The following is a 21,014-nucleotide window of genomic DNA, read 5'->3' as shown; positions in this document are numbered from 1 at the left end:
TATTTCTAGCGATATGGAATATTTAGTACATATTCAGGATAGGACACACTATTGTAAGTTTTGTTGAGATATTTTTGTATTTCTAGCTTGTATTTTTTTAAGTCGCGGTGACAAAAAAAACAGATTTAGGTGTTACTGCTTACTTTTGGGTTATCGACAGGACAAAAACACCCCACCAATAATATTCAGGAAGGATCTATGAGTTTCAATAACTGCGAAGAGTAATTATAAGCACTTCTAAACAATTTAACTTACAAATATGCATATATTATGAATTCATTTTGCATTCAGGGCTTTAAGTATACTATGCATACTGTAATCTGTGAATTTATGCTGAGTCATCATAGTTAAGGCCCATGATTTTCTCAATCTTCATGAAATATTTATAAAACTTCATATTTGAGTTGATTTCATTAAAATCTGTGAGATAATTCAAATTTGGTTAAATTCTGTATGTTCTCTTTTTTCACCCAATATAGGTTGCATTTCTGTAAATATTGACAATGCAATTTCCCATAGGAACTCCTTTTACGGCTAAAACTGTACCACTTTTACTATGAAGTTTTGAAAAAAATCCTATCCTAGAATGGAAAGTTCATATGTACTCCTTTTTTTTTAAAGGTCAAAATATAGGGCTGTGCGGCATATTTTCACCATTTATATGCCCCGAACTTCTAAGAGTTTACACTAACACTAAATTTCTTAACTACCCATACCTTAACTGTAGGATTATCACAGATTTCAATATAAACAATATGCATATGTATATTTACTGGTAACATTCCCAAGTTATGTCTCTATGAGATGAAACATAGAGATCATAACTGGGAACCAGTATGTAAACAAAATTAATTATCTATGAATATTCTATATCTCCCCAAAAGAGGCGTGGTTTGAGAAACAGCTGTATTTACAAAGTGCAACCTAAAGACAATTTCATTAAATAGGAACTTTTCTATTTTGATGAAAGTTTTTCGGGGTAAAAACCTTCTTTTCGATATATCTGTACTTACCTGTCCGACAACATTTGCAAATAACCTCTAGTAACCCAACCAAAATACCTTAGTTTATATCAAAATCTGTATTTACCTGTCTGAAAACATTTGCAATTACCCTCTAGTTACCCCCAAAAAAACGTTAGTTTTATATCAAAATCTGTATTTACCTGTCTGAAAATATTTGCAAAGAATTTGCAGCATAACAGTAAAGGCTGATGGGAAAGAGGAAGAAAGTCAACTAGTAAACAATAAATTCCTACCTTAATACTTCATCTGTTTTCTGTAAGCCGTCTGCAGATTTCTAAATCTGGTACATCCTTCAAGTAAAATGAAGTGATTGTTTTTTTCATTTTTACAATGAGCCGCTTTTAAAATATCTTGAGAGGGAGTCAATTGAATGATACCAATGAAGTTGATAATTTTCTAATATCTTGAGCTCCGACTGACTGTAGAGGTTCATTATCTGCATGATCATATGTAAATTTAACTGTATCTACTACCCAGCGTGCTACTGAACTCGGCTCCTTGTAGTGGTTCAAAGGGAGTCTTTGTTAACATTGATAAAACCAAAGGCAAATATCAATTTGGAGCCAACTGTCGAGTTGGTGGATCATTGTTGTAAACTCCTTTTATTAAATTAATTTAAATCTACGATAAGTAAAGATTCTGTTGTACAGACAATTTTATCGGAAAGTCTATCAAAAGGTCCAGAAGTTGACTGTACCATGACTGTCTTGGCCACAGTTGGGCAATCAGTAATATTACATAGTCCTCCTTCTGATTTTTTTTGTAACACTCTGTTTAAAGTTATTGGTGGAAAGAAGGCATAAGCAAAATTCCTGTCCAGTTTATTGACAGTGCATCTACTGAAACTGCTGTCCCTTCTGGTCAAGGAGAGCAAAACACTGGCAGCATCTTGTTCTTTGCAGTCGCAAACAGATCTATCACTGGTGTTTTCAATTGATGAAATAACAGATTTGCTATTGTGATATCTATGGCCCACTCTGTCAACCGAATTGAAACCTCCCCCCCCCCCCCCTGGACGAAGCATCTGCTATGACATTGTTTTCCCCGGTATATTAACAGCTTGTAACCTGATCTTCTGAATTATGCATCATTTTAACAATTACCATGTCAGGTAACAAAGCTCTGGGAATCGAGTCCCTCACTGTTTGTTCAGATAACTGACAGCAGTTGAATTGTCTGTTCTCACTATAATACTCTTGCATTTGACTTCCGATAAAAAGGGTTGAAATGCTAAATGCACAGCTTTCAAATTCTAGCCAATTGATGTAATGTGTTTCCTTTTGTACCGAACTTGTAAAATTCCTGCTATTCAATATGGGCTCCCCAGTCCGACTGTGACGCATCTGTCACCAGAGTCACTTGAGCAGATTCCTGTTCTAACTATACTCCTTTGAAGAATTGTTCTGTTTTAACCACCAGAGCAGATTTTCCTGAAATGGCTGTTACAATGGTATCACGTAATTTAAATCATGATGAGCTGGTCACCACCAAGCTAAGAGGTAGAGCTGAAGTGGTCTCATGTGCAGCCGTGCAATTGGAATCAGATTTATGCATGGAGCCAAAAGAGCTAGTCTCAACATTGCACGTGCATCTACTGTTGGCGAACGTATTAAAGCTTTATATATCTGAACCTCACCTCTGACGGAAAAACAAGGCCTTCTTTCAAATCAATCACTGATCCTAAATACCCTATAGTTTGAGTCGGGATCAAACATGATAATTCTACATTGATTATCAAACCAAGTTTATTTTAAAATAATTTCTAAGTGTAAAGTTTCATTTGCGTCAGCATAACTTTGCTGTGGTTCTATAACCAGAAACGCACCTACTGCCATTAATTTGGTGAAAATTCTTGGAGCTGACTTGAGACCAAAAGGTAAAGTTGATAGTTTTTATGTCCCCGCCGTAGGTGATAGGAGCATTAAGTGATCGTCCGTCCTTCCGTCCTTCCGTCTTTTCGTCCGTCTATCCGTCCCATTTTCGTTTGTTTAAAGCTTGAGCGGGGGGCATTCGTGTCCGCAGACACCTTCTTGTTCTTTTTTTATTATCTAGAACACTGAAGCGGAGGAACTGTCTGTAATACTTGTGAATGGAGATATGGAATTACGCATCCTTTAAGTCCAGTGTTACTGCCCACTCCCCAATGTTTGGACTTTTTAGAACGGACCTCAGAGTTTCCATATTGAAATGTTGCAGAACTACATATTGGATAAGTGGTTTTAGATTTAAAATCGGTCTCATACCTCCTTGGCATTTTGATACTAAGAATAATGTGCTGTAATATCCCTGATTTTCTACAATCTTTTGGTATTTTCTCTTGGAACAATTGTCTCTTTTACTCCTGTAAAAGCTGGAATATTTAAGAAATCTAACATTTAACTTTGTTTTCACTATTTGAGTTACTAACTTGTTCTGAGTTATTCTGAGTGGAAATATAACATGCGAGTTCCTACCTAGAGACTTACCACAAGAAATTAATTGTTCATGTTTTGTAATTTTTCTGGGAGAAATTCTTCCATAAAAAGAACCTTTCCCTCCTTGTTTTGTTGGCAAGGCACAAAAATTAGACAAAGTGTCAGTGCCACGGCGATCATCTTGTTTATCAGTTCTTGCATTTTTAACAGGTTTGACATTTGAAATTCTACAGATGATTTTCGCTTTCTAGATCCTTCGTAATATTTGTGCCTGCCAGGTACAAAAGAAGAACGATAAACATTCTGTGTTTCTTTAGCATCACAAATATTCTCAGCAGAGGAATGCAAAGTTTCAAAATATTTACCACCAAAGAGTAGAGCACCATTCAAAGGTAGATTCAACAACTTAGCTGATGTGGCTTTGCTACTGAGATCTACTGCTTTCAAGAAAAGTTTTCTACTGGTCATAACAGAATTAGCAGTTATACGTGAAGTCATAGAATGTAGTTTATATCCTTTGTCAAAATACTTTATAACGAATTCCTTAACGGTTTGTATGCACTATTGAGAAGAGCAAAAGAACAAACATAATTCATTGAATGTAGATACAAAACGATATGTAAATGATTTATTGTGCTGAAATGTTCATTAGCAGCTTTCAGTTCAGTCCTTGTGTTCATCCATGTAGTAGTAGGTATGAACGTACTTGCATTTGAGATACAAATTTTGAATATTCCACCAGATTATTAATGTAACACAACGACAACTATTTTAGAAGCTGACCAGCACAAACACAAAATGCTTTCCGGGAGTCTTTAATTTTTATCATACTGGTATATCAAAATGTTACGTCTACGTGTTAAACATAGAATTCAATTTTCAATGCATTTGTACTAACTGTAATCATTTTTAATTTCTATTTAGGTACCGGATCTGTATTTACGTACATGACAGCACTAAATACGAATATCATAAATTTTCAAAATAAATATCGAGCATTGATAGTTGGAATTCTGGGAGCGTTTGAAAATGGAAGTCCGGCAATATTTTCAGTTATATACTATAATGGATTAACAGGAAAAGGAAAGTTTGCAGATCTTATGCTGTTTCTGGCAGTAAGTTTTGCAATTCTTGACATTTTGGTCATTATTTTCTTGAGGATTTCTCCACAGTCAGGAGTAGATTCACTAGATGATTTAATTAATACACCGATCCAGGATGTGACAATGAGAAGCAAATCTGATGAATCAAATTTTGAAAAAGATAGTTATACTGAAGCTGAAATAAGTTGCTATCGGGCACATAAAACTTTAGCGGGTAAAATCCCCCCCCCCCCCCCTTTTACCAGCTGGGACAGTGGTTTATCGGCAATTTGTACATTTCCCTTTGATCTTACTGCCTAATATTTTTCTATATGATGGACTGGACCTGATACTCGAAATTATTAGGCAATGACGTCACGTAACAGTGCAGCAACGACACGTGTTTATGTCCATCCGCAACAATTTATCAATGAAATGCAAGCGACTTCATTCATACAACCGAACAACTATCACAACGTATTGTACGTGTAAAAATAGTTTTATTGACAATTTCATTTTATTTCATATTCTCAACCAAAAAACATATTGTTAAAACAAAATTGCCGATAAAAAGAATAATTATGGCATTTTATTTTTTGATACTGACTTCATCAGCTCGAATATCAGATCGCACTTGCGGGCTCGTTTGATATTCTTGCTGATAAAGTCAGTATCAAAAACAAAAATGCAATTATTCTATATGTACCAGATATTCGCTAATTTGCTGCTCGGATATTATTTTTTACTTGATGTTTTTATATATTTTTATTTGTACGATCTATAAATATGTATTTCCTTTTATCAAGTCCGACATGCGTGTACAGGTTGGGTTTTTTTTTGTGGTATAGTATGCACCATAATAACTAGACAATATACTTCCAAATCATGATACTTTGTATATTACATTCAAATCCATATTGCATTCAATTTTATTGACTTTCATATACATTTACTCGCAATAAACACATTTTCAACTTTTAATATAAATTTAAGAGACAGTTTCTGCTCATCTGTATTTTGATAGACACTTAAATTGGTGATTCTTTTTGCTTCTTCTAATTGTGGTTACTATGAAACCAGCAGCACTGACCAGGATTTGTTAGATTGAGGGTTCATATATTATTGTAAATACTAACCATTCAAATTTTTCGGTAAGTACACTCCTATAAGTTATTCATATAAAAAAGCAGATCATGCATTAAGATGTGCAGGCATTGACGTTGTTTAAAGAGCCTGTAAATTTAGATACGTTCCATTTAAACAACTAAATGACCATTTAAATAACTGATTCTTATATGTTATCAAATTAACGCCGTAGTAAGATCTTTGAATATTGTTTATATTGGTACCAACACTGATTTTGTTTTTGATAAATTAAAACAAAATAACTAAAAGAGGGACGAAAGATACCAGAGGGACAGTCAAACTCACAGATCGAAAATAAACTGACAACGCCATGGCCAAAAATAAAAAGACAAACAGACAACTAATAGTACAAATGACACAACATAGAAAACTAAAGACTAAGCAACACGAAACCCATCAAAACTGGGGGTGATCTCAGGTGCTCCGGAAGGGAAAGCAGATCCTGCTCCACATGTGGGGTAAATATGTTTTGCTATACCGTTATGACAACTTATGTTATTACATCCTGACTGTACTTTGTACTAATATGTTGGCATTGCACATGGTCATGCTTTTTTCTCACACTGTTTATGACGTCTATACACTAAATCCGTTGGATGTGTACTGATTGCTACTTTAGTCTGGTACAACATAATTTATTAATTAATTATTATTTGCTTTGAACTAGCTTTCAGTACATATGTAACTATGAGTACTCTTAAATCGGTTCGTTTTGACTTTTGTCTTTATCTTTCTTTCCTTTTTGGATCGTGCAGATCTGATGAGTCAAGTCGTTTCCAACCGATTTTTACAGTTTTTTCTCATGTTATACGGTTCCACCATTGTCAGGATAGGGTTGAGAGCTCACAAACATGTTTAACCCTGAAGCAGTCATATCGTTGTTGTGCATGTCCCAAGTCAGGAGCCTGTAATTTAGTAGTTCTCGTTAGTTGCTGCATGTCATATTTGTTTTTCGTTTTTTTCTTTGGTCATAAATCAGGTCGTTAGTTTTTCGCTTGAATTATTTCACATTATGCAATGTTGGGGACCTTTTATAGCTGACTATACGGTATGGGTTTTGCTCATTGTTGAAGGTCTTACGGTAACCTATAGTTGCTTCATACACGTCATTAGGAATCGGGTTAATAGTTGTCTGATTTTGTAATCATACCACAACTTGTTATCATATTGAATTGTAAGATGAAAAAAAATCTTTGGATTGTTTTGAAAAAATTAATATGGTTTTGTCATTTTACATAACTGTATTTGAATTGTTAATTGACCGACATATATTAAGCCAGGGATTTCGTTATCACAAATAACTTAAAACCTTTACTAAATTCTTCCATAGATACAAAGATTTGGTTTGCAAGTTTGGCTGTACCTGTAGAAAACTTATTTCAACCGGAATAGTCCGGAAATTTAGATACGATCCGGGTAAACTGATCAATCCTTTAAATAAACTTATTCTAAAAGGTTACCTATTCAACACTGTAATTAAATCATTGAATATTGTTTTTATATGTAAAGATTTTGATTTTGTTATCAGTAAATTAAAACCCCACTTAATATTATAAACATGTACTTTCACGGTATTACAATCTGTCGATACCTATATTTTGGCATTGCACAAGGTCATGTTTTTCTCTGACTGTTAATGACGTCTTTACACTAAATCCATTGGATATTGGATGTGTACTGAATGATATTTTAGTCTTAGATACATGATTTTTTTTATAAGTTCTTATTGGCGTTGAACTAGCTGTCAGTAACTGCGAGTACTCTCAGATCTGTATTTGAATCTTTTTTGTTGTTAGGGGTGAGGGATGGATATATACCCTGCCACGCCCTGTCTGTGTTTTTGTTTGATGTTTTTCTTTGCATCGATCTGATGAGTTAATCCTTTTTAACTGATTTTTATAGTTAGTTCATATGTTGTGCTGTTTTACCACTGTCCCAGGTTAGGGGAGGGTTGAGCGCCCACAAACATGTTTAACCCCGCCACATTCTTTATGTGCCTGTCCCAAGTCAGGAGCCTGTAGTTCAGTGGTTGTCGTTGGTTCATGTCTGTCATATTCGTTTTTCGTAAATTGTTTTGTTATAAATTAGGCCGCTAATTTTCTCAATTGAATTGTTTCATATTTTTCATACCCCTATACGGTATGGGTTTTTTCTCGTTGTTGAAGCCGTATAATTGCCTATAATTGCTTTAATACCACAAAAAGTCATCTCCTTATTTTCATATAGATCGGAAAATAAAACAGATAATTTAGAAAATTTCAGATTATTTCAAAATGCCCATTTGTGTGCTTAGTGATCATAAACGATTCACTCTGGTATTTCATCGATAACCGCTGCATACATGAGAATATGATGAATTCGACTGTTAAAACTTCTAGCAGATTTTATCAGTTGCTACCCAAACGACTCAATGATTAAAAACATTATAAAAAAAATGAAAGATTAAAAATAAACAAAAATACACACTAATATCATAGGCCATCAGCATGACCTGTTTCCCACGGCCAATCATTCCTTATTTTCATACTGTGTACAAAATATATTACGAACTGTTGGACCAAAAATAAGATATTCAAATAGATGAATATATAACTGTATAGCCCAAATAAGTTTGAAAGTGGTATAAACGAGTACGACTATCTCACGAATAAAAAAAAAAGAGAAAATGATAAGAAGAATATGCCTATAACAAAGGTACACAATATACTCAGTGAAAGAAAAAAGAAGGATATGCAACACCCTTGTTTTATTAATTTATATATATATATATTTTAGACAAACATGTATTAAAAAGGTCAACCTTTGATATCCTTTATCTGTTATTAAATAAAATTGAGAATGGAAATAAAGAACGTATGTTAATCTCTATAGATGTACTTTGTTTAAACTTGTATTTTTCGCTGAGCTTCGCAGAGTATAGCCAAAGACATTTCACAATCACCTGCATGGTTTTTATACTTGGAACAGAATACCTTACTATGACGCTGTCCTGAGACGACAACATCGACGTGCACAGGTAAGATGGTGCAACACAGTACCTCAGAGAAAACTTTAATTATGTGATGAGTTTAGATGAGTACATACACAGCGAATTGGCCAAAATCTTGGAATGTTTTAGATATTGACGTATACGCACCTTTACGTAAACATTTCTTTGGTAATTTATATAAATGTTCACGAAAAGAGACATTATGACTATCACCATGCTAAACTTCAAATCTTTAATAAAATTGAGAATGAAACAGGGAATGTGTCAAAGGGACAACAACCCGACCAAGAGTAGAAAACAGCCCAAGGCCACCAATGGGTCTTCAACACAGCGAGAAAATACCGCGGACTTCAGCTGGCCCCTAAACAATAATGTATACTAGTTCAGCGAAAATGGACATCACATTAAAATCCGAAACATATAAATGAACCAAAATAAAAAAAAAACTTATAAGACTAACAAAAGCCAGAGGTTCCTGACTTGGGATAGGCGCAAACACTTTAAGCATATGTAAGAAGCTTTTAATGTCCAATTTATACATTTATAAATGTATATCACAAATTCTAATAATTTGTTTCTCATGAATTATAAAATGCTACATCTATCATGTATTTTCCAACACAGATGTAGTTCAAAGAGTTCTCGATGCATACACAATTTGATGAAAAAAAAATTTGACGCTAAGGGTTGACTGGGGTTTAAATATTGTAATCTCTGGACAATCCCGTCCGGAAATAAAACACATGTCAAAGAGGAGCGTCGATTTGGCTTTAATGGATGTATAAATACGCATCCACGTCCTGTCAGAATGGGGACATTAAATCCGATAAATCGGATATAGTGATTTAGTGGAATGTTCTATGAACCTTTACAACCCACGCAATAACAAGGAGTCCGTAGGTGGCCTGTATCAAGGAATTAGTTCTCCCTGTATCCAACATACTTTTCCTTTCCACTGAATAGAACATACCTATTGAATTCAATGTAAACTCTTTCGCTTCATGGATATGCATGAAATATTTGTCGTTGCTTTATCAATTTATTTCACACATGCTGTTTAACTTGATTTATCTGTGGAAGTATAAATGTTACATATTTTTCCATTCTGACAGTAAACCCCAAACTAAAGCATTCTGCACGTTTAAGTAGCCTTGCAAAAACTCTTAGAGGGATTCGTATGTGGTCTAGTGCAAGACGAATTTTGTGACCCATTCCAACATGCCTTTTAATGTGGTCTAACTTCTCCATCTTTCCTCCCAGTCAACTCATTTGTGTAGACTCTGGACGATTTCAAGCATGAAGACGCTTACCCTGATTTGTACACCCGGTCATACTCCTGGTGAAGTTCTTGGGATTCCATCAGTTTTTGTTTTTAACCTTGATTTGTATCTTTTTAGTCGACTTATGAGATTTGAATAACGGTAAACTACTGTTGTCTAAATTTAACCACTTTGCAGGTCCTAGCTATTTAATTTATTGTTAATTAACTTATTCTCCTCCTGAAATTGCATGAAATATTTAATAACGGATGTTCAGCTTAACAATAAATAAATAAATCAGTCTCATTGACTCACTTCTCACTCAATCAATCATAAGAATCCGAAAACCGGATAAGATATTCAAAGACACCAGTTACGGAAAATGTCACTGACCAGACTCTAGATTAATTGAGTCGCAGCCCGTGAATTTGAATAGGTTATTTAATACATATAAATCATGAATATGTTTAGTTCACTTTCCAAAAATATGCACAGATTTTCTTTTCAGTTGGTTTATAGCCTGTATCAGTAATACAAAGAAAGTTGTGTGTTTTCATTTACCTGGACTGAATACAAAGAACGACAACCATGTTATGTTTTCAACATATACACATACTTATTGATGGGACTATACATAATAATCATTGATTAATGTGTAGCTCGGATTCATATTGACTAATACTTGTTGAACAATATTTTGCGTTATTTTATCAGTTACAAACTTTGAAAGTTCCAAATGGCAAACTTTGAACAACCTACATCACCTCGTCACTTAAGTTTGTTGAAATCACTTGGTCTTGTTGTTGGGTGTTTGGCAAAATTTGTAACAGGATCATTATTTGTGTTTAATGTTTATGCCGAAGATCTGAAAACAACTTTCAACTTCACCCAAAAAGAAGGTATGTATTCATCAATATTTATGTTTTCTGCATCTAGAGATATCTCTATACTGAGAGAGAGATTGTTTATCGTCCAGTGACACATATTACATGCATATCAGGACGATATCAGATGTTGGTGGTTATTGATTATAAACCTGGTTTGTACTAGACCAACACTCTCAGTCTAAGCGGAGCAACAAGAAATACTCTTCTCGGTATTAATGAACGAATATTATACAATAGAAAATAGAGGTAAAATTATAATGTGCTTTGTTTCAATCCAGAAGAAGATGCTTTATTTCCATCAAATGGGCTCACAAGGAGCATAATATAATATCATTATAATATTATTTTTACAAATATAATAAACAATACAGTATACATAGTTACAAACACAAATAAGAAGCAACAGTTTTCACATATTTGTATATATATAGGAGTATATATAAAACCTTCGTCTCAGGCACACCTCTAGAAAGTAACAAAAAAGAATTCTGTGAGTAGGCTAAATATATCTAGCTTAACTGCAGGAGGCACCAAGGGACGGTGCTATATGGCATGGTGGGTGCATATTAAAATGTGTATCGGGACATTAACATGATTAATGATATGGTAAGATATTGTAAGAAGTTGCACATAACTGGTATGTCATCCTCGTGCCTGGTGCAGAGGAGTCAGTTCTATGTAAAGTGACACAACTGCAAGTGGCACCAAGGGACAATGCTAATTGATATGCCAAAGTGCACATATTACGAAAAGATAAAATATTACCAGTTTAATAAAAAAAATATCACAAACAGAAAGGTAATAGAACTTATACGATGTGTCCTGTACCCCCACCATGCCAACCTCATGCCTAGTGCAGAAAGCCTGATTAAAATATTTATCTTTCAAGTTATATTTTGTCTTCATCAACTAACTCACAGACAGATATCAAGATATCAAGATTCTCTACATTAAGAAGCCATATCAGTTTTTGGCTAGGAATCAAATGCGTAAAGTTTGGGCATAGTGAGTTAATAGTGGAATTTAAACAATTTCTCTTATCTTGAGATGATGTACACGAAAATAAAAAATGTTTTTCATCATCAACTTCATTTGAGGTGCACCTGAGACATATTCTGTCTTGTCGGGGAGTACCCTGATAGCGACCTTGTTCAATTCTTAGTCTGTGAGAAGAAATACGCAATCGAGCGAAATTTCTCCTCTGCTCAGGTGATTGTAATAAAGTAAGATATCTTTCAAGACCAAAATGAGTCTTAAAAGTGCTATAGCTAAAAAGCTTCCCATCAGCACAATTGTGCATTTGTTTTCTCCACTGTATTTCATAGTGCTGATAAAAAAACTTTTTAATTAAAATTTTGAATCTAAAGTTGCTTGCAAAGGCTAGACTGTCAACCCCATTATTTTTTTTTTGCAAATAGTTTAAAGATCCATACCAAGAGGGAATTTTTTATTCAAATAATAGCTTTGACTCTAAATATGCATCTTTTAGTAATGGAAAGGATGAACCCAAATTTTCAAGCCGGTGCCAGTATCTGATCATAGATTTGGTGATATCAAAATGTAAAGGAAATCTCCCAAGTTCTGAAAGAGTGGCAAAGTTTTTGCTCTTTTCCCCACACCTAGTAATAGTTTACAAAATTTCATATGTTTAGGATAGGCTTGATCAACTGTAGTAGTCTGAAAATTTAATTTTTTTTGAAGGGATTAAAAAAGCCCCAAATTTCCGAACTATACAAAAGAATGGGTTTAATTGTATGATCAATACGTGGAGGCTGTTTTTAATATTTGGATTCAGTGACAAGAAGTCCTTTCGTAGCTTGTAGTATGCTTTCAGTGCCTTATTGTACAATTCCTTCTGAGCAAAGGAAAAAGATCCTGATGCACTAAATGTTATACCTAAATATTTACAATGTTGAACACAATCTATCAACATGTCATTAAAATAAAAATTATGTTTTATATGCCTGCCTGCCTTGTTAAATACCATCACCTTAGTTTTTTTTAGATTAATTTTCATACACCAATCTTTACAATAATTATTTAATTGATCAAGTTTACACCGAAGCCCCTTTTCCGAGGAAGAAAAAATGACAATATCGTCAGCATATAATAAACAATGAACTGGCTTTGAGTTAACCAAGACTGGATCAGTTGACTTTTCAAGATAATCAGGGATGTCATTTATGAAAATTTTAAACAAATTTGGACTCAAATTATCTCCCTGTTTCACTCCCACCTTAGTTGGAAAAAGGTCTGTAACTCTATTCTGTAATCGAATACACGATTTACTCTGAGCATACATACTCTTAATTATATTATAAAAATTTGTACCCAGCCCGATGTTTAATAACTTGACTTTTATACCTGGGTGAATGACGGTGTCAAAGGCCTTCTGGAAATCAACAAAACAGGCAAACACTCTACCTTCTTTAGTATGACAGTACTTATCAATAATGGTCTTAAGTATGAACATATGGTCAGATGGTCGTGCTTTTTTTGTGAAACCAATTTGGCTATCTTTAATGATCTGATATTTATCTAAAAATTTGCAAAGACGGGTGTCAAGAATTTTATTAAAAAGCTTCCCCAAAGCATCATTAATAGTTATTCCTCTATAATTATTAGGATCAGATGCATCATTCCCTTTATGAATTGGGAATATGTAACCAGTAGTCCAGGGTTCTGGGTATTTTCCATAAGAGAGGCAATTATTAAAATTTTTTTAGTAAACACGGTAACAAAGAGGTTTGACCATATTTTAGCATACTGTTAGAGATGTTATCCAACCCTGCTACTTTATTAACCTTTAAAGATCACAAAGCAGTAGATATTTCGGTTTCAGAGATCCTACTATCAAGTTCATTAAATTTTTTCAAGAATGTTTAGATTTTCCTCTAAAAATTGCAGTCGCTCTTTAAACTCATCTTTTGGTTCGGTAAAATTTTTAAAATGATTCAACCAATCAAATGGTGCAACCAATGCACTCTTATCATCCCTTTTCTTGCCCTGCAGTTCATCAATCAATTGCCAGTACTGCTTAGGGTTTTCCTCATGCAGTGTTTCTATTTGCTTCAACAATGACTGCTTGTACTCCCTGTATTTGTGTTTCCGTGCCTTAGTATATACGCGCTGTAGTTTATAATAGTGACCTTTAACAGCAGGATCTCTGGGAAATCGAGAATAAATTTTTCCATAACTAAATAGGTTTTTTCGCAAATATGCAAGATTACAGTCAAACCACTTTTGGTGTTTAACCCCCTTACCCGTTTGGGCTTACGCCTTTTAAGAGATATATTAGCAGCAGTTACAATAATGTCTGTCAATTCTAGAGATGCGTTATCAATTGCATGTTGGGAATCTATGGGCTCTAGTTTAAGGAATTTGTCAAGTCGCTGCTGAATTTCTGCAGTAAAAAGGGCATCTTGAAAAAGAGCTGGTGAGTCATCTGACCATATGAAACCTGGTAATATTTCATGAGTTTTAACACTATCACAATCAGTTTTTAAACAATATTTAGCAGACAATGACCATTCCAACAAACAATGGCAGTCTGATAGTGTTGGTATAAAATTACATATCCTCATGTACAGAATTTGATTCAGGATACTCTCCGACACTAAAACATAATCAACTGTACTAGCCCCATTAGGTGTATAACATGTTAGCCCACCAAAGGTGTCACCAAGAACTCGACCATTTAGAATCGTTATTTGGTTACTAATACACAAGTCAAGCAGGTCCCTGCCCCTTGAGTCAAGTTTATCATCTTTGCTCCTTCTTTCAAGAATTTGTTTATCGCTGAAATAGGACTGATATAATGGAGAAAGATTATTACTGTCATCTATGATAAAATCTGTAACAGAAGCCACTCTGGCATTAAAGTCCCCACACAATAATATATTACCCTGTTTTTGGTAGGAAGCAATATCCTTTTCTAAACATGTAAGAATATCATGGTTAAGTCCTTTAGAGTATGATGGGTTATACACAACACATATAAAAAGATCTTTGTCAAATCCAAAGAATTTTTTTCTAATTTCACCCACTAAAAATCTGGGATAGATGATTTTAGAATTTTCACATGTTGCTTTAGTGAGGGCTTGCGTAGTATTGCAAGTCCTCCAAAATGCCTGTTGTTATATTTAGTTACAGGTCTACAAATTAGATGACAGTGGAACGACCCTATATTAGATACAACAGAATCATACCCCAAGTTGGTTTCAGCGAGGAACACTGTATCTAGATTTTCTATATGTTTAAAAAAAAAAGGGGGTCTTGAATCTTGTTGTTTTGTCTTTTTTTTAGACCACCCACGTTCCAGAAGCCCATTTTAATGGAAGATAAATCATCACAAGTCATTTTATAAAATAAAAGAGTGTCTCTAATTCTATCTTATAAATTTGTGAATAGTATATGATTGAACAACTTGTATTAATGATTTTAGATATTAATAAAAGAAATTAAATATATGAGATACTGGCTATCCTAACTCAATATCTTTATACTACAAAATTTTAGGTTTTAGCTACATGTGATTGTGATATGAGAGTAACAATACTGTAAATATTTTCACAACTGATAGAACAATGTTTCATCATAAACACACAGATATTTATGCATATAATATATAATAAATATATATGAGTTGTAGCTAGCATACTACATACACACACAAATGTATCCATAGCTAATTGTTACATAGTTGCAGCAAGGTAAGATGTAAGATAACGACAAAACAAAACAAATACAAAATTAAATAGTGGAAAAAAACAAAAACACAAAAAAAAACACAAAAAAAAACACAAAAAAAAAAACATTACCCTGATATATAATTCAATATTTAGAATGTGAGCTTGCCGTTATGCATGTACATGTAAGTGCCCCTCAAATAAACAAGAGACAAGAGGAAACAATCTCTGATAGTCCCCCTATGAATATTTTTATATTAAATTAATGAGAGAAAAAAAAAGCAAACAAACTAACTGACTGATATTTGAAACACAGCTTATTCCAAGTTTAACGTCTTCTTGTGTCCCTACCATAACCTCTTGGCCCCTTGGATTGAGGCCGCCCTCTTTGCTGGGTAGGAATAGGAATATCAAGGGCAGTGTGTATTGATTTTTTAATATTACTGGCCAAAATAGACACCCCTTTTGTAGATAAGTGGTATTTATCATCAGTTAATAAATCATTGATGGGATTTCCCTGTAACAGCATATTACTAGTACTATGTTCACAATATGTCATACTCGAGACTTTATTACCAATAATTGACTGCTTAACTAAGGCATTTATGATTTGGCCATTTGTAAAAAACCCAATATCATCTTTTCTTGGGGTAGTTAAAGAAATGATAATTTTAGCAAGTGACCATTTATCATGAACTAAAGATATTAATTGATCAAGTTCATCAATACATTGCTGTGGAGTAAGATGTTTCAGGTCATTTGTTAACGAGTGCAGTACAACCAAATATGGTCTTCATGTAAAGTTACAAAAGCTACTGTTTTTTTTAATGTATATTTCACTACCTTTTCCACAGTAGCTGCAGTAGTCAGCTTAGCCTCGTTTATGGCTTTAATGTTTGATGTTCCTAGAAAAAGAACTTTCGGTTTGCTCTGTGTATCATATGTATGTTGCTGTTGATTAGTTGCTGCCTTATTAGTAGCAGATGTCTCCTTGGCCATGTTAGCATCAAGCTGGGCAGCAATATGAAGTTTAAGTTGGATAACTTCATCCTGGGCTGTGTCCAGATTTTTTTTCAGTTTTTGGATATTTTGTGTTAATTGCTTTATTTCGTCATCTTTCACCTTTATTTTTTCGTTGTACTGATTAAATTCATATTGGGAAGTTTCACAAGATTGCTTTAATTGCTTCCTTGTTTCATCAAGTAGTGATTGTAAACTTTTGATGTTTACTTCATTATTTGATCTTTCTATTTGAATGTTACCATCCTGAATTTTTAGTTTGTTCTCTAGATGTAAAAGCCTATCTCGAAGTGTGGATATTGTCTTTTGAAGGGAGGTAACCTCAGATTGGTCTTTAGCTCTAGGGTTAGCTTTTATTATGGTAGTTAAGAGTTTCACACGAAGTGGTGATTGCTGTCATCAATTTGGTATAATCATTAGATTGTTGGCTTGCTGTTTGTATGATAGCCTCAATTATTGTTTTTTTCAATACGAGAAAAGTGGTCCACTAAATTTGTGTTTTCTGACGTGCTACATGTAACGGTAGGTGTATTTGTGCGCTCATGCACATCCTGGTGTATGGTGGATTTGATGGATGTTAGGGAATAATCAAGCTTAGATGAAACTGTGTTGTCGTTAACATCTTTTAAGGTTTGATCTAGGTCAAACTGGTCCTCAACTGTAGCATGTGTAGCATTATCAATCACCTTGGCTAAGATTTGCGTCAGGACAGGAAAGTGAGAATGAACAAAGGTCATGTACTTAGATCCCTGGTACCCTGATTGTCCCGGTTGTAACGAAGAATGTTATGTTAAACTGCAATGCTTGTTCCTTATCCAATATTTCGATGACAATTGAATTATTGTTATTGTTAGGGTCGGACCAAGTTGTCGGTACATCGTACCATTTGAAACTGTTGCGTAAATGATGCGTGGATTGTAATAGAATAAACTTACAACTCCACAGATGGAATTTATTCACTTTTGTCCTGCTATTTGTTGTTTGTACGGATATAAAGAGTTAGGATTTGCCTACTTTATCAGGACGATTTCCTTGCTCCCGCCATCATATAAGGGGAGGTAAATATACTAAATTATATATATGAAATAACACGAAGACAGTCGATGTATACATTTCAAGAATATTAGCAATTTATAGCCACCATTAAATAACTGTAATCACCATTTTATATGAAATTGAACCATTATATTGAATCTTTTTTTATTGATTTCAGTGGAACTACAGTCGTCTTTGCTGAACCTAGGACTTGGAGCAGGGTTTTTGCCAGGTTTATTGTATGATAAATTAGGACCTACTTGGACCTCAGGTGCTGGACTTGTCGTGTCAGTCAGTGCATACTTACTCCTTTGGAGTACAACAAAGTATGCAGAGTTTTATGGAAGGAATAGTTGGTTGATGGCTTTTTATTTTTTCGTGTGTGGTATGTTATCTTTCATCAAGAGTCTTTAGTAAATGAGATGAACTTTTATATCTTCGGGAATGGTGTAGAAAACTTACATGTCGTAAGAACTTGAGGCCCAGCAATTTATACTATTGTTTAAAACATATATTAAAATATTAAAAACACATAAAATAATAAAAATAACAAATTTTACAAAAATGAATTATTAATGTACGACAGTTCTAGTAATGCACGCATTCTAAATACCCTAAAGAACGAAGACTAAAGAAAAACGCCCTTCTAAAAAATCCAGTAACAAAACAAAAAAGAATCAAACATCTAGAGACATGTACAGTCAATCTACATAATTATGTGAACAAACGATGAATTTAGGTCACAGGGAAACAGAGATGGACTGATGTAATCATTCAAGTTTATAATGTTCATGCGTCCGATGCGCTTTTCTGAAATTACGCCCAAAGCCGAATATTTGAAAGTCAAGGATGTATAAGAACCGAATCAGTTGAAGAGCTCAATGACAAATAAGGACATAAAAAATAGCCTAAACCATCTAATTAGGTTTAAGTCAAATGATTTACTTAAGAATTATTTTATATTTTAGATAGAATAAATGACAAACCTTTTGTTATATTTGAAACAGGTGTTGGTTCTGTCTTCACGTATATGGTAGCATTGAATACGAACATGATCAACTTCCACAGTAAACACCGAGGATTAATAGTTGGAGTGCTGAATTCGTTTTTTGCCGGAAGTCCATCTATATTTTCAGTAATTTATTACAAGGGCTTAACTGGACAGAATAGATTTGGCGATTTCATGTTGTTGTTTGCAGTCAGTTTTGCATTTGTCGACATTCTTTGCATTATTTTTCTTCGAATATTTACATCACAAGAAATTACAGAGAATGTTTTAACTATTGCACCTACCAAAGATGAGTCCAAATATTTAAAATCTTCCGAAAAATATGAAGTTTCATACAACTCTACTAAACCTGCCATCAAAACAAATGATTCAACGGGTACAGAAGAACATAATTTTAATCCGAATCTCAAACAGGATGAATCTGAAAACTCATCCGAAAGTGAAGTGGATTTGATTGTAAATGACCACAATAGGGAAGAACTATCAATCAAACAATTACTATGCAATGCAAATTTTCATTTATTTACTTGGATGTTTGTTTTAGCAGCGTCTGTTGGATTAACTTTGGTTAATAACATAACAATAATAGCGAAATCTCTTCATCTGAACCAATATAACGGAAGCTTGGTACTTATTGTTCCCATAACAACAGCAGCTATGAGTATTTCAATTGGCGTTATTTCAGATTTACTCAAAGAAAAAATTCCGCGCATGTCGATATTAGTTTTTGCCTGCGCTTGTTTTGTAGTCAGCCAAGCTGTTATTTTGGTATTTGGAAAACTTTATGTGCTACTTATGTTAGGAACATTTTTGTGTGGTTTAGGCATTTCTGCAATGTGGACTTTGTGTCCCGCAGTTATGAGTGAATTATTCAGTTTAGAAAATATAGGAAGAAATTGGGGGATTGCAATATTATTAGCAGCAGTCGCAGGCTTGATAATTCAGTTGATATTTGGTACTATTTATGATGCATATGTTGTTAAAGGAACATTAGATTGTTACGGTATGAAATGTATAAACGGCGGTATAGGACTCTCTTTAACTGCTGCTGTAATATCCGTTTCATTGGGTGTCGTGTTTATTATAAAAAATCGACGGAGTTCAAATTATGTTAAAATGTAGGCGATGCATTAAATATGCAACTTATTTCTATTTAAGTGTCTTCTCAGCAAATGTTTTAACCATTGATATTACAGCTTCATCATTCAATAAGAACCCAAATATTTCACACGGTATACATTACAAAAATTCATGTTTTTTATTTTTATTTTCTCTATTGTATTTTTCACCTTTTTCATATTTATATATTTATTACAGAGTATGGCAGTATTTATATTTATATATTGTTCAATAAGTGTATTATTTGTGTAATAGGAGTCAGATTTGTAAAAGCAAATTTGCTTCTTTCTGAATCCTAAATATTTATTTCAGTTGTATTATATCGTTATGTGATTATTTATCTTAATAAATATTGTTTATAATAAACTAAGTGTCTTCAAGAGTGACTATCATAGGGTCGTATTTCTTGTTGGTATAACCGCTTCAATGGTTTCGTGTAACCGTATTTGTCTCGGTTGTGGCTGGTTAAATAAACGACTTGAACATTGATATTTACTGCTTCCCTGCCGAGGACCCATCGTTTAACGAATTTGAGCAAAGACTGGTAGGGTCGATGTGAGAATAATTTGACATGTCTTCAAACGACTGTTTTCTTGCACGTTCGAGAGCATGTTAACATTCGGCTTAACGTTTCGGTTTATTAGAAATCAAAATATCATGAACCTGTAATATTTGACGCTGGGCGTTATATGTAGCACCAATCATTCAATCATGATGGTAGAACCACTGTAGCATTTTTTTCAAAAGAGTTCTGTCTTATTTGAATACGTATTTCAAGTAGTTTATGCATCTTTTTTTTTAATATCATATAACCTCCGAGGTCCTGAAAACTCATTTATCTGGTGTACCTTATGACTTTTTAATGCAACAAAATATATAGTTTGTAAGAATATTTTGTTTTGATTTACTTCCCAAAACAGTCTGATTCCCCTCTCCCCCCCCAAAAAAAAAACTAAAAAAAATTTTAAACCCAAGAACAACTCTTTCACAAGGAGATAACCAAGTTTAGGGGTATAGTTTCTGCGACAAATCCGTACTTTTTTGCCAATTTCTTCATAGTAATTGTTATTACTTTTGGAAAGACAGAAAGAGATAATATTTTTTAACTGAAAATAAAATTATTTTTAAAACCAGGATATATTAAGAGGACATATTCATAACTTTTCCGAAACAAACAGATTTAAGTCAATATGTAAATGTGCTGATATATTTGAACAACAAAAATCAAGATCCCGACAAACATCTGTCTCGACCACAATGAGACCTGTGATAACGGAGTAGCGAAAAATAACAATGTTAAAGCAGTCAAAATGAACAATTATATTCCAAATTGTGACTCTC

General features: G+C 33.8%; 1 protein-coding gene across 1 annotated transcript; it reads left to right on the top strand.

The window, feature by feature from the left end:
- The first annotated feature begins 10,501 nt into the window (after positions 1-10,501).
- LOC127730074 (uncharacterized) lies at positions 10,502-20,033 on the top strand. The gene is made up of 3 exons (XM_052238121.1): positions 10,502-10,814; positions 17,724-17,930; positions 18,553-20,033. Exons 1-3 carry the CDS (start codon positions 10,652-10,654, stop codon positions 19,674-19,676), a joined length of 1,494 nt encoding a protein of 497 aa, XP_052094081.1. The 5' UTR covers positions 10,502-10,651; the 3' UTR covers positions 19,677-20,033.
- The last annotated feature ends 981 nt before the right edge of the window (positions 20,034-21,014 follow it).

Source organism: Mytilus californianus, unplaced genomic scaffold (genome assembly GCF_021869535.1).
Source record: "Mytilus californianus isolate M0D057914Y unplaced genomic scaffold, xbMytCali1.0.p SCAF_2, whole genome shotgun sequence".
Lineage (NCBI taxonomy): Eukaryota > Metazoa > Mollusca > Bivalvia > Mytilida > Mytilidae > Mytilus > Mytilus californianus.
The sequence above is the reverse complement of the archived record's forward strand: the minus strand, read 5'-3'. Positions and strand labels throughout refer to the sequence as shown.

Bases quoted from the DNA above. Each gene is read 5' to 3' on its own strand.
- LOC127730074 (XM_052238121.1), top strand. From the start codon at position 10,652: ATGGCAAACTTTGAACAACCTACATCACCTCGTCACTTAAGTTTGTTG. The intron at 10,815-17,723 runs GTATGTATTCAT...TATTGATTTCAG, and splicing joins CAACTTCACCCAAAAAGAAG to TGGAACTACAGTCGTCTTTG. The intron at 17,931-18,552 runs GTATGTTATCTT...TATTTGAAACAG, and splicing joins TTTTTATTTTTTCGTGTGTG to GTGTTGGTTCTGTCTTCACG.